Source organism: Cetorhinus maximus, chromosome 20 (genome assembly GCF_964194155.1).
Source record: "Cetorhinus maximus chromosome 20, sCetMax3.hap1.1, whole genome shotgun sequence".
In the NCBI taxonomy this organism is placed as follows: domain Eukaryota; kingdom Metazoa; phylum Chordata; class Chondrichthyes; order Lamniformes; family Cetorhinidae; genus Cetorhinus; species Cetorhinus maximus.
Window position 1 is genome coordinate 30,370,903 of NC_135898.1, and position 15,343 is coordinate 30,386,245.

The window sequence follows — 15,343 nt, forward strand, 5'->3', positions numbered from 1 at the left end:
ATTCCTTACACTGATATTTATGCCCTCCGGTCCTAGACTCTCCCACAAACCTCTTAGCATCTACCCTGTCAAGCTGTCTAAGAATCTTATATGTTTCAATAAGGTCACCTCTCATTCTTCTAAACTCCAATGAGTACAGACCCAACCTACTCAACCTCTCCTCATAAGAAAATCCCTCCATACCTGGGATCAACCTAATGTACCTTCTCTGGACTGCCTCCAATGCCAATATATCTTTCCTTAGTTAAGGGGACCAAAACTGTTCACAATATTCTAGGTCTGATCTAACTAGTACCTTGTATAGTTTTAGCAAGACTTCCCTATTTTTGTAAAAGAAAAATACTGCGGATGCTGGAAATCCAAAACAAAAACAGAAAATGCTGGAAAAACTCAGCAGGTCTGACAGCATCTGTGGAGAGAGAAACAGAGTTGATGTTTCGAATCCGTATGACTTTTCGGAAGAAGAGTTTTCCAATCCTCTGGGACTTTTCCAGAATCTAAGGATTCTTGGAAGATTACTACCAGTGCATCAACTATCTCTGTAGCTTCTTCCTTTAATATCCTAGGATACAACCCATCAGATCAAGGGGACTTATCGGCCTTTAGCCCCATTAGTTTCCCTAGTACTTTTTCTCTAGTGATAGTTATTGTATTTATTTCCTTTCCCTCCCCCCACTTTTGCCCCTTGATTATTTAGTATTTTAGGGACGTTATTAGTGTCTTCTTTCGTGAAGACTGATGCTAAGTATTTATTCAACTCCTTTGCCATTTCCTGGTTCCTCATTATTATTTCCCCAGCCTCATTCTCTAAAGGACCTATGTTCACTTTGGCCTCTCTCTTCCTTTTTATATATTTAACGAAGCTGGCACTGTCCATTTTTATATTAGTTGCTAGTTTACCCTCAAAGTTAATTTTCTCCTTTTTCTTTTGGTCATATTTTCTTAGTTTTTTGGCTTACCATTAATCTTTGCCACGTTGTATTTTTTTTTCTTTCAACTTGATACTATCCTTAACTTCCTTGGTTAACCATGGTTGGTTTATTCCCTTTCTAGAATCCTTCTTCCTCACTGGAGTATATCTTTGTTGTGAGTCATGAATTATTTTCTTAAATGTCTGTCATTGTTCATCAATTGTTTTTTTCTGCTAAACTCCTTTCCCAGCCCACTCGAGCCAACTCTGCCCTCATTCCTTTGTAATTGCCCTTATTTAAGTTAAGCACCGTTTTTTCCGACCCAGGTACTCAAAATGAATGCTAAATTCTACCATGTTATGGTCAATGTTTCCTAGGGGATATTTTACTCTGAGATCATTTATTAAACCTGCTTCATTACACATTACCAAATCCAAAATAGCCTGATCCCTGGTTGGATTCACAATATATTGTTCCAGGAAACTGTCCCAAAAACACTCTATGAATTCTTGCTCGTGGCTACCTCTGCCAATTTGATTTTCCCAATCTACATTAAGAATAAAGTCACCCATGATTAATAAACTGCCTTTTTTACATGCCCTTATTATCTCCTGATTTATTCTCTGTCCTACAGTATAGCTACTGTTAGAGGGCCTATAGACTACTCCCACCAGTGTCTTCTCCCCCTTGTTTCTTACATCCACCCATATGGATTCTACATCTTCCGATCCAAGACCATTTCTTGTTGTCGTACTTATTCCATCTCGCACTAACAAAGCTAATCCACCACTCTTTCCTTCTTGCTTGTCCTTTCGAAAAGTCACATACCCCTGAATATTTACTTCCCAGCTTTGATCACCTTGTAACCTTGTCTCTGTAATGGCTGTAAGATCACCCATCAACCTCTATTTGTGTCGTTAATTCATTTATTTTGTTCTGAATACTATGTGCATTTAAGTAAAGAGCTATAAATGTTTCCTTGTTACCATTTTTTCCCCCTTTGACCCTATTTGCTGCTTTTTTTATGTTTGTATACTCTGTTCCTTCCTGTCACTCTGGGTATCATTACTTAAATAGCTGCCCTGCAATGCTGCCATATCCTTTTGCTTTGTAAGCCTACATTATCTCCTCTCCAGAACCCTCCCCCATCTATTTAGTTTAAAGCCCTCTCTACAGCTCAAGTTATTTGATTCTCCAGGACACTGGTCCCAGCACGGTTTAAAAGAAGCCCATCTCACCGGAACAGCTCCCTTCTACCCCAGTACTGGTGCCAAAGTCCCATGAACTGAAACCCATTCCTCCCACATCAATCTTTGAGCCACACATTTAACTCCTTGACTTTATTTCCCCCTATGCCATTTTGCCCATGGCTAAGGTAGTAATCCTGAGATTATTACCTTGGAGGTTCTGCTTTTTAATTTAGCTCCTAACTGTCCAAATTCTTTCAGCAGAACCTCAGAACCTCCTTTCTAATTCTATCAATGTCATTGGTACCAACATGGACGATGAAAGCTGGATTCCTCCCCTTCCATTCCAAGTTCCTCTCCTGCCCTGAGGAGATGTCCTTAACCCTGGCACCAGGCACACAGACTTTGGGACTCACGGTTGCACAGAACAGTATCTATTCCCCCCACCCCCCCCCCACCACTTTAGTGGCTCCCTGTACCACGGTACCGTGGTCAGTTCGCTCATCCTCCCATCTTGCCCAGGATCCCAGACTTACCTGCTCCAGGGATCCATGGGCCACCTTCTTCTTACTCATTACAGTCCCAGCAGCAGCCACTGACATACTCTTGGTGCTGCCGGAACTGATGGAGCACCAGAGGGCAGGATTTCCTCCTCATTGTGGGGCAGAATGCCCACTTGGCCCTTATTTAGCTGGCCTGCAGCATATTATGGCCGCCAGGCAGGTCGGCCTGGAGCATGTTGGCTCCACATCGACTTTGCTTCCGGGTGGTGGGGATGAGACATTCGCCCCCGCCCCCTGTATTATTCAACCCAGTGTTCGGGTGATGGCTGCCATAGGTGGATAGCTGGAGGAATATAGAGGCACTGAGAGGTGTGTGTGGGCTGTTATGTTTTGAAGCTGTGTATGGGTGAGGTGTAGTGTAAAGATGTTGGCGTAGGTTGAGTTAAGTGATAGGGATGTGGTATTTTCAGCACTATGAGAGATGGATGGTGGTGGGTGCGCGATGTGGTGTGCTGATGCATTTACTCACCTTGACCACTTGAGTGAGCTCATTACATTTTTATGCTGGCACTGATGCCAGGACTGTGGTGCTACACTCTGGGCATTGACTACCTTCGCCACTTGCTTCCCTTTCATTCTCCAGGCCACTCTGGAGGGCTTGCTGCCCCCCACATTGGAACCATGGCCTCCCTCCTAGCTTCAGCCTCCTCACAGTGTGTGCCCAGGGCAGCATTGCAGAATCTGGAAGACTTTTCCTTCCCTTATTGTGGGATGGCTTCTTTGTCAGTGGCCAAAAGCAATTATCCAGCAGCCTGTAGTACATTGCCCCAACTTCCTTTCTGTAAGAACTGCACCTTTAAATGGATGAGGCTGCCTGGAACATGCTCTTTCTACAGAATGCTGCTTGGCTCCCTAAGGTTTACAAAGGATGCTTGCATTGAAATGGAGACTGAGGCTGCACAGTACAATGTTCTGCTACATAATCATGGAAATGAAGGGGGAGTTGACCAATTTTTTGTCACCCCATTTCCAATGGGCGCAGTATGCTGTGAACCCCTGACACCACATCTGAAAATTGAGGCGGTTTTAGCATCTCCTTTTCTTGCATAATGTCCAGCTAACTGAGGATTGTTTCAAAATGTTTGCTAGGATAAAGGTAAATGTTGTAAACACCAGCAAAGGGGAGTGGAGAATATTTCCCAATAAATATTCCCAGTAGAAAACATGCATTTGGAATGTTTATTGCAAAATTTATATGAATTTGGCTGATTGTTGTATTCTATATTGTAGGGTAGGTTCTTTCCATTTTCTTGCTTCCTACGAGTGCTTTAGCAGTGTGTCTGCCGTGGTATTGTTCATCCGAGACAGGAAAATCTTCATGTAAGTGTGCAACTCGTGCTCATAAATCGCTAATTGTTTTGAAACTTTAAGATGGTCTGATGAATAAAATTGCACAGTGTTTCTACAGAATAATCTATTCATTCATTCTGCCTAAATTATTGTATTCATCTACATTGGAAAGGACATTTAAACCTGCTTAGTACTGTTTCAATCAGCATTAAGCATTCTAGTACAGTGATTTTTAAACCTTTTCAGGCTGGCCCAAACATTTTAAACACTGTTAGGCTGGGGCTGACTTTTTAAAACTTTTTATTTGATTGGGCCCCACCATCTCAGCCCCTTTGGATGGTCTTTTTTTATTCATTCATGGGATGTGGGTGTCATGGGTTAGGCCAGCATCTACAGGGCTGCTTTGACCTGGATGGTGTCAGGCTTCTTGAGTGTTTTTGGAGCTGTGCTCACTCAGGCAAGTGGAGAATATTCCATCACACTCCTGTACCTAGTAGATGGTGGACAGGCTTTGGGTACTGATAGCTTGAATAAAGATTGTCAAAACCTATATTGTTATCCTTTTCTCTATCTTTTGGATGAAATGTTCATCAGGCCTCTGCGTTTTCAATTTGACATCAAATAGTGCCAAGGGATCAAGAGGAAGGAAGTTCTCTCAATATCCTGGCCAACATTTCTCCTTCAGCCACTACCAACAAATACAGAACAACTGGTTATTCATCTCACTTGCATTTTTGTGAAATTGGAACCTTACTCGGTGCAAGTTGGTTGCCAGATTTTCCTACATAAGAATACAGGGGTAGTGACTGCAGTTTAAGAGAAATTCAATAATTGTGAAGCCCCTGGAGAATTCTGATGTTTTTTTATATTCTTTCACTGGATGTGGACGTTGCTGGCTAGGCCAGCATTTATTGCCCATTCTTATTGCCCTTGAGGAGGTTTTGGTGAGCTGCCTTCTTGAACCACTGTAGTTTAAGTGTAAGTACACCCACAGTGCTGTTAGGGTGGGAGTTCCAGGATTTTGACCCAGCGACAGTGAAGGAACAGTGATATATTTTCAAGCCAGGATGGTGAACAGTTTGGAGGGGAATTTCCAGGCGGTGGTGTTCCCAGCTATCTGCTGCCCTTGTCCTTCTAGATGGTAATGGTCATGGGTTTGGAAAGTACTGTCTAAGGAGGCTTGGTGAGTTCCTGCAATGCATCTTGTAGATGGTACACACTGCTGCCACTGTGTGTTGGTGGTGGAGGGAGTTGATGGGGTGCCAATCGAGTGTTTATGCGTCATTGAAAGCTAGCATGCAGGTACAGCAAGCAATTGGGAAGGCAAGTGGTATGTTGGCCTTTATTGCAAGGGATTTGTGTACAGGAGTAAAGATGCCTTGCTACAATGGTATATAGGCTTGGTGAGACCGCACCTGGAGTATTGTGCACAGTTTTGGTCTCCTTACCTAAGGAAGGATATACTTGCCGTAGAGGGAGTGCAACTAAGGTTCGCCAAATTAATTCCTGGGATGGTAGGATTGTCCAATGAGGAGAGATTGAGGAGACTAGGCCTGTATTCTCTAGAGTTTAGAAGAATGAGACATGATCTCATTGAAGCATGCAAAATTCTTACAAAGTTCGACAGGGTAAATGCAGGAAAGATGTTTCCCCTTGTTGTGGGGGTCTGGAAGCAGTGGACACAGAATAAGGGGTAGGCCATTTAGGACTGGGATGAGAAGGAACTTCTTCACTTAGAGGGTGGTGAACCTTTGGAATTCTCTACCCTAGATGGCTGTGGAGGCTCAATCATTGAGTATGTTCAAGCCAGACCATATATTTCTAGATATCAGAGACAACGAGGGATATGGGTATAGTGTAGGAAAATAGCATTGAGATAGAAGATCAGCCATGATCTAGTTGAATGGCAGAGTAGGCTCGTGGGGCTGAATGGCCTATTCCTGCTCCTATTTCCTAAGTTCCTAAATGAAGAAATTATCACAAGATCTCACTTTGGTTCTGATTCGTGTTAAAGTAAAAGTTACAATGAAAATTAAACATGAATTAATAGGAAATTCTACTTCAAATGAAAAGATAAATTTTACTTTAAATTGTTGTAACAACAGAGATATGACTTGTACAACCTCAAGCACCCACATCACTCCCCGGAGACACGTGGCATTACAAGTAATCTCAAAGTCTTTCCAGCTCAATCAATTCAGTCCTCAAGTCGTATTCACCTGCAGACTTATTCCATTTGAGGTACCCAGATATGGTTAGCACCAACACAACGCACAACTGCCAACTGTCTCTCACTTGGGTCATATCAGTCTTGATGGCGTAGATTCTAAATTCCTTTTGCAACTGACCAACCAACAATACCCTTGCTCATGGTTTGGTTCCCTGATACAAACTCCCAGCTTTTTCGCATGCCTGAGCTATTGACACCACATTTTAGGATTCAGTCCTTTGTAGCTCGCTTGTACATCACTTCCCAAGAGCTTCTGGAATTCTATTTTTCTTTTACTGCCGGCTTCTCGCACAAATTTTGTGTTCCTTTTTCTGTCTCTGTCTGCTTTCTCTTTATGTCTGCATCTGTGTGTTGATTGCCTTCACCCTCCTGCTCGCCTATGTGTCTGGCTACAAAGTCTGCCTTAACTTTCTTACTGTTGGTACTGCTTCCAGGTCAAGGGTTGCCAGGCCACATGGACCAGCATTTCTTATTATCCAAGAAACTTACAATTGATCCCTTTATTGATACTTTTGCATACTTTTATTGATTCAAACACTTATAAGTTCTTTTCAAACGTTCTTAAAAATAATTACAAATTCCATAGACATTTTAAACCAATTACAACCGAGAATGAAAAAAACTGTAAAAAGTGGGAAATAAGGATACTGGTCCAAACTGTTTTTTGCTTTCTGGGAAATTTTCCTTTTTTTATTAGTTCATGGGTGGGATGTGGGTGTCACTGGCTAGGTCAGCATTTATTACCAATCCCTACTTGCCTTTGTTCAGAGGGCATTTAAGAGTTAACCACATTGCTGTGGGTCTGAAGTCACATGTAGGCCAGACAAAGTAAGCAGATTTCCTTCCCTAAAGGATATTGGTGAACCAGATGGGTTTTTATGACAATGAACAATGGTTTCATAGACTTTTAATACCAGATATTTTATTGAATTCAAATTTCACCATCTGCTGTGGTGGGATTCAAACCCCAGCCCCCCAGAGCATTGCCTTGGATCTCTGGAATACTAGTCCAGTGACAATACCACTATGCCACCACCTTCCCTTACATATGAACATAGGAATTAGGAGCAGGAAGATAGGAATTAGGAGCAGGAGCCTCAAGCAGGAGACCCTCAAGCCTGCTCCGCCATTCAATAAGATCATGGCTGGTCTGATTGCAACCTCAACTCCATATTCCTGCCTTTCACCGATAACCTTCACCCCCTTGCTTATCAAGAATCTATCTACCTCTGCCTTAAAATATTCAAAGACTCTGCTTCCACCGCCTTTTGAGGAAGAGAGTTGCAAAGATTCATGACCCTCTGAGAAAAAATTTCTCCTTATCTCTGTCTTAAATGGGGTTTTTAAACAGTGACTCCTAATTCTAGATTCACCCACAAGAGGAAACATCCTTTCCACATCTACCCTTTCAAGATCCCTCAGGATCTTATATATTTCAATCAAGTCACCTCTTACTCTTCTAAACTCCAGCAGTTACAAGCCTAGCCTGTCCAATCTTTTCTTATAAGACAGCCTGCCCAATCCAGGTATTAATTTAGTAAACTATCTCTGAACTGCTTCCAACACATTTACATCCCTCCTTAAAAAAGGAGACCAATACTGTACACAGTACTCCAGATGTGGTCTCACCAATGCCCTGTATACTTATTGTATTGCTTCTGGGTCAAAGGGGGTCACACTGTCAGGCGGAGACATCAAATTGCATAAGGATCAGGATGAGTGTCAATGATGATATGAGCAAGTGCATCGAAGAGAAGGATGGATGTCCTTGCAATTGTGTTTAATTGTCTGCAAGTAGTGTGTACTAACGGATGATTCATTGATCCCTATAAAGGCACAGACTAATACTGTGATTGTTGGGTTAGGAAGTGCATGCTTTTATTGTGTAACTCTAAATAAATATAAAAATGTGTAAAAATTGGCTCTAGTTCTATGTTCAGCAACTGGCTGTCTGGAATAGAACATGGAATATATCCTCTGTCTAAGCAGCACTTTGAGCAGAGCTGAGTAAAAGTGGCAACAAAAGTCCTAACTCAACCTTCAAAATACTTTATAGAATGTTGTGCGGGAAACAACAACTTACAATATGACTACACAAAATGACCTCCTCCCCCTATAGGATACCTACTGCAGCCTCTACTGCCACATTCACAATCGTGTCAATTGTTTGGGGAGAAATGGAAATGATAGAGTATACTGGATATGATCCCTTGAACCTGACTACATGGAGCAATAAGTACTTCTGGCAGGTCTTAAAGGAGAGTGTCAAATTTCTGGGAGGAGAATGCAAGCGCAAGTTTTTTGGGGACTACTTTGAGGCAGTATGCTGAAAGGACAGATTCTGCACTTTTTACTGCCTTAAAGTGGGAAGGAACTTAGAGGGGAATTTCACTCCCCACAGGCGAAGCTGTTGGAGATTGCATTCATTTTTTCAAAACAGCAACAGCTGTTTCTTTGAAATCGATTGCCACATTATAAAGGTGCCTTGGAGGAAGATGCTACCCATGCTGATAGCTACCCAGACACTTTGAGAAATACACCACCTGCCGTTTTATCACCATCTATCATGGCATCTTACCTGGAAAAACATCAGCTAACCAATGTTTACTTGGGAGAATGTAATTAGAAACTCCCAATCTTATGAGAGAGAGCTACAGACATGTGTGCAGCAATCCTTGACAGATACCTGTTTCTAATTTCTCCAAGGCAGACATCTGCATCTCCAAGGGGATCACAGCTTTCAGTCCAGAGTCGGCATGGCACCCATTTGACATTCCGCCAAAGCTACAAAAGCTGTAAGAAAGGCATTAGGGAGGGCCCAGCTGCAGGATTTCTGGAGGGGGACTGCAGAGTGCTGATGCCCTGGGAGCTGGCATCATATAGCCTGGAAGCAAACTTCACTATACTTTCAGTCATGCTGGTAAAACCCCATCATGGGCCGTCCAATACCTAATTGAACTGCTTGCGTGAAGCAAACAGGTTTCTTCTTATGCCTGGCCTAATGCCCACACCCCTGTCCTCCTCAGCAGAGCTGGGAGAGAGCCTTGCTCTCCAGAAAGCTCTTTCCTGGATTGTCCCTGCACCCATACCTACTGCTGCTCGCTAGTGCCAGGTGTCTCACCATGTGCAGACTCACTCCCTTATCCAGTTGAGATGCCAATCCGCGTTTTGGCGTTTGGGGTTGATGGAGCACATGACAGTAACTCTCCAGAAAGACTTTCCTTCTCTGTCGTCCCTTCAAAATATGTGACTGTTGAGAAATACCTACAGAAAAGAGAAAAGGAACCATGAGTTAGGATGGCATTGGAACATTGGACAGGAGCATGTGCCAAGCTGTGTGATTGTTTTTAAGAATTTTCTGCAGCTCTAAAGCACTGAAGGTGGCGAGGGCACAAAATGTACACTTGGTGGGGGACTTCAATGACCATCACCAAGAATCGCTCAGCTGCATCAATCCTGACCGTGCTGGCGGAGTCCTCAAGGACTTAGCTGCTATACTGGGCTTCGGCAGGCAGTGAAGGAACCAGGAAGGCCGGGGGAACCTACTTGACCTCGTCCTCACCAATTTACCTGTCGCAGATGCATCTGTCCATGACAGTATTGGTAAGAGTGACCACCGCATAATCCTTGTGGAGATAAAGTCCCATCTTCACATTGAGGATACCCTCCGTTGTATTGTGTAGCACTACCACTGTGTGAAATGGGATAGATTTCGAACAGATCTAGCAACTCAAAACTGGGCGTCGATGAAGTGCTGTGGGCCATCAGCAGCAGCAGAATTGTGTAAAACCAAAATCTATAATCTCATGGCCAGCATATCACCCATTCTACCATTACCATCCTGCTTTCTAACAGGTACTCAGTTCTGAGTACCAATGGGGGAGAGGGTTCCTCTGAAGAGAGTAGTGAGGGTCATGACCAGAGCACCATGGCTATCTCAGCTGTGCAGGGGTGAGGGAGAAACGACTAGAGAGCAATAATGGTAGGGGATTCTATAGTTAGGGGAACAGACAGGCACTTCTATAGTTGTAGAGATGTGATTCCAGGATGGTATGTTGCCTCCCTGATGCAAGGGCAATGGATATCACCGAGCAGCCTCAGAACATTCTAGGGGGCGAGGATGCACAGCCAGAGGTTGTGGTTCACATTAGTACCAACAATATGGGTAGAAAAAGGGGTGAAGTCCTCCAGGCTGAGTTCAGGGAGTTAGGAAAGAGATTAGCAAGCAGGACCTCAAAAGGTAGAAATCTCCGGATTACTTGCAAGGCCATGTGCTAGTGAGTATGGAAATAGGAGAATACACTAGATGAATGCGTGGCTGGAGTGATGGTGCAGGAGGGAGGGCTTCAGGTTTCTGGGGCGTTGGGACCGGTTCTGGGAAGGTGGGACTGTCTCCACCTGAATAGGACTGGGTTGAGTGTCCTTGCAGGGGGATTTGCTAGTATTGTTGGGGAGGGTTTAAACTAGATTGGCAGGGGGATAGGAACCTGAGGGCAGATTCAGGATAAATTCAGAGCAGGGAACAGGAGACAGAAAATTAGTGAGTGACTCTGAAAGGCAAAAGAAACAAAGGTTAAAAGGTTTACAGCACAGGAATTTGGCAATGTTTAAAGGTACTTATTTAAACGCAAACAAAGCCAGTGAGCTGAGGGCACAGATAGACACATGGCAGCATGACATCAGTGCTATAACGGAAACCTGGCTTAAAGAGGAGTAAAAATGGCAGCTCAACATCCCTGGATATTGGGTTTTCAGGCAGGATAGAGAGGGGGCTAAAAAAAGTAGGGGTGTAGCATTATTGGTTAAAGAATCAATAACAGCTGTGTGGAGAGATGATATACTAAATGAATCATTAAATGAGGCTATATGGGTTGAGCTCGGAAAAAAAAGGGCGCAGCTACACTGCTAGGAGTGCACTATAGACCCCCAAATAGTGAGGAGGAGTTAGAAGAGCAAATATGTAGGCAAATTTCTGAGTGCATAAACAATAGGTCAATAATAGTTGGAGACTTCAACTACCCTAATATAAACAGGGATACGCACAGTGTAGTAGGTACAGAGGACACAAAATACTTAAACTGCATTCTGCATTCAAGAGAACTTTTTTAGACAGCACGTAACAAGCCCAATGAAAGGGATTGTAATTCTAGATTTAGTCTTAGGAAACGAAGCTGGGCAAGTGGATGAAGTAACAGTGGGTGACCATTTTGGAGACACTGACCATAATACAGTTAGATTTAGCATAAGTATAGAAAAGAATAAAGATACAACAGGAGTAAAAGTTCTAAATTGGGGAAAGACAAATTTTATGAAGCTGAGAGGTGATCGGATGAAAGTGGACTGGATACAGCTACTTGAAGTAACAGATCAGTGGATGGTATTCAAAAGTGAGATTCTTTAGGCACAGTGTAGACATGTCCCCACAAAGAAAAAGGGTGGTACTACCAACCTAGAGCCCCCTGGTTAGCTAGCTTACCTGGTAAGATAAAACAGAAAAAGAAAGCTTATGACAGTTACAAAACAGTTAATATTGTAGAAAGCCTGGAAGAGTATAGAAAGTACAGGGGTGAAGTACATAAGATAATTAGGAAAGCAAAGAGAGGATATGAAATGATATTGGCAGGTAAAATCAAAGAAAATCCAATGATGTTTTACCAGTACATTCCTTCCATCATAAGGCCAGGAGTGGGAATGTTTGCTGATGATTGCACAATGTTCAGCACCATTCAAAACTCCTCAGACACTGAAGCAGTCCATGTCCAAATGAAGCAAGACCTGGACAGTATCCAGGCTAGGGCTGACAAGTGGCAAGTAACATTCGTGCCACACAAGTGCCAGGCAATGACTGTCTCCAACAAGAGAGAATCTAACCATCGCTTGACATTCAATGGCATTACCATCACTGAATCTTTTTTTATTCATTCACGGGATGTGGGCTTTGCTGGCTGGGCCAGCATTTATTGCCCATCCCTAGTTGCCCACTATCAACATCCTGGGGTACCATTGATCAGAAACTGAATTGGGCTAGCTATATAAATACTGTGGCTACAAGAGCAGGTCAGAGGCTAGGAATCCTGCAGCGAGTAACTCACTTCCTGACTCCCCAAAGCCTGTCCACCATCTACAAGGCACAAGTCAGGAGTGTGATGGAATACTCCCCACTTGTCTGGATGAGTGCAGCACCAACAACACTTAAGAAGCTTGACACCATCAAGGTCAACGCAGCCCACTTGATTGACACCCCATCCACAAACATTCACTCCCTCTACCACTGACAAACAGTGGCAGCAGTGTGTGCCATCTACAAGATGCACTGCAGAAACTCAAGGCTCCCTAGCCAGCACTTTCCAAACCTATGACCGCTACCATCTAGAAGGCCAAGGGCAGCAGATACATGGGAACACCATCACCTGGAAGTTCCCCTCCAAGCCACTCACCTTCCTGACTTGGAAATATATTGCTATTCCTTCACTGTCACTGGGTCAAATCCTGGAACTCCCTCCCTAACAGCACAGAGGGTGTACCCACACCACAGGGACTGCAGCGGTTCAAGAAAGCAGTTCACCACCACCTTCTCAAGGGCAATTAGGGATAGGCAATAAATGCTGTCCTAGCCAGTGATGCCCACATCCAGTAAATGAATTTAAAAAAAATTAAGAACTAGAGAATAACTCAGGAAAGGGTAGGACCAGTCAGCTGATGCTGAAAATGTGGGTAGGGTTCTCAGTGGGTACTTTGTCTCCTACTTCACTAAGAAGAGGGATGATGTGGATATTCTAGTTAAAGAGGAGGAGTGTGAAATATTGGATACAATAAGCATAGTGAGAGAGGATGTACTGGAGGGATTGACATTCTTGAAGGTGGATAATTCACCAAGGCCAGATGTATCCCAGGCTGTCAAAGGAAGCCAGGGAGGAAAGAGTGGATGCTCTGAGGATCATTTTCCAATCTTCACTAGATACAGGCAAGGTACTAGAAGATTGGAGGTCTGCAAACGTTGTACCATTATTTAAAAGGGTGCAAGGGATAGGCCAAATAATTATGTGCCTGTCAGTCTCACTTTGGCGGTGGGCAAATTATTAGAATCAATTTTGAGAGACAGAAACAGTCACTTAGAAAGGAACGGATTAATCAGGTATAGTCAGCATGATTCTGTTAGGGGAAAGTTATGTCTTACTAATTTAATTGAACTTTTTGAGGAAGTTACAAGGGGGATTAATGAGGGTGGTGCAGTGGATGTTGTCTACATGGAATTTAGTAAGGCATTTGACAAGGTCCTACATAGCAGACTGGTCAGAAAAGTAAAAGTCCATGGGATAGAGGGGAATGTGACAAGTTGGATTCAAAATTGGCTCAGCGATAGGAAACAAAGGGTAATGATCAACAGATGTTTTAGCGAATGCAAAGAGGTTTCCAGTGGTGCTCCACAGCATTGGTGTTGGGGCCCTTGCTGTTTGTTGTATATGTTAATGATTTAGACTTATATGTGGGTGGCATGATTGGGAAATTTGCAGATGACGGAAAAATTGGCCATGTAGTTGATAGTTAAAATGATAGCTGTTGTGTCCAGAATGATATCAATGGTTTGGCTGAGTGGGTAGAAAAGTGGCAGATGGAATTCAATCCAGAGAAGTGTGAGGTAATGCATTTGGGAGGCCAAATAAAGCTAGGGAATACACAATAAATGGGAGGATATTGAGTGGGGTAGAGGAAACAAGAGACTTTGGAGTGCATGTCCACAGGTCCCTGAAGGTGGCAGGACAGATGGATAAGGTGGTAAAGAAAGTATGCGGAATGCTTTCCTTTATTGGATGAGGCATGAAATACAAAAGCAAGGATGTAATGATGGAACTGTATGAAATGCTGGTTAGGCCACAGCTGGAATTTTGTGCGCAGTTCTGGTTGCCGCATTAAAGGAAAGACATAATTGCACTGGAGAGAGTAGAGAGATTTACAAGAATGTTGCCAGGGTTTGAAAATTGCAGCTGTGAGGAAAGATTGGATAGGCTGGGATTGTTTCCTTGGAACTGAGGAGGCTGAGGGGTGAGGTGACCTGATTGAGGTGTACAAGATTATGATGAGGAGCCGAGATAGAGTAGACAGGGATGCCCTGTTTCCCCTAGTGGAGAGGTCAATTATCAGGGGCACAGATTTAAGGTAAAGGTAGAAGGATTAGAGGGGACATGAGGAAAATCTTCTTCACCCAGAAGGTGGTGGGTGCTTGGAATTTGCTGCCTGGCTTGGTGGTGGAGGTAGAAACCTTCCATTTGTTTAAAAGGTATCTGGAACTGAACCTGAAGTGCTGTAACTTGCAAGGCTATGGACCGGGTGCTGAAAGGTGGGATTAGAATGGGCAGCTAGTTTTTATTTTTCCTTTTTCAATGGTACAGACACAATGGCCTAAATGGCGTTTTTCTGCACCATAACTTTTCTATGGTTCTGTGGTACCATCAAGCAAGGAGATCAACCCTGGTTCGATGAAGAGTGCAGGAGGGCATGCAGGAGCAGCACCAAGCATACCTAAAAACGAGGTGTCAATCTAGTGAAGCTACACTACAGGACTGCACACATGCCAAACATCGTAAACAGCATGTGACAGACAAAGCTAAGGGATCCCACAACCAACGGATCAGACCTAAGCTCTGCAGTCCTGCCACATCCAGTTGTGAATGGTGGTGGACAGTTAAACAACTAACTCGAGGAGGGGGCTCCACAAGTATCCCCGTCCTCAATGATGGGGGAGCCCAGCACATCATTGCAAAAGACAAGGCTGAAGCATTTGCAACCATATTCAGCCTGATGTGCCAAGTGGATGATCCGGCCTCCTCCTGAGGTCCCCAGCATCACAGATTCAAGTCTTCAGCCAATTCGATTCACTCCACATGAAATCAAGAAATGGCTGAAGGCACTGGATGCTGCAAAGATATTGAGCCCTGGCAACATTCCAGCAATAGTACTGAAGACTTGTGCTCCAGAACTAACCGTGCCCCTAGCCAAGCTGTTCCAATACACCTGGAACACTGGCATCTACCCTGCAATGTGGGAAATTGCCCCAGTATGTCCTCTGCACGTAAAGCAGGACAAAACCAACCCAGCCAATTACCGCCCCATCAGTCTACCCTCAATCATCAGCAAAGTGATGGAAGGCATCGTCGACAGTGC

The 15,343-nt window shown here is 43.7% G+C and overlaps 1 protein-coding gene across 1 annotated transcript in view; it reads left to right on the forward strand.

Annotated features, from left to right (window-relative positions):
* The window catches only part of LOC144694763 (broad substrate specificity ATP-binding cassette transporter ABCG2-like), a 165,145-nt gene that overhangs the window by 92,054 nt on the left and 57,748 nt on the right, over positions 1–15,343 (forward strand). The window contains exon 9 of the mRNA XM_078565338.1: positions 3,892–3,981. Coding sequence (XP_078421464.1) covers positions 3,892–3,981 — 90 coding nt within the window. The remainder of the gene's footprint in view (positions 1–3,891; positions 3,982–15,343) is intronic.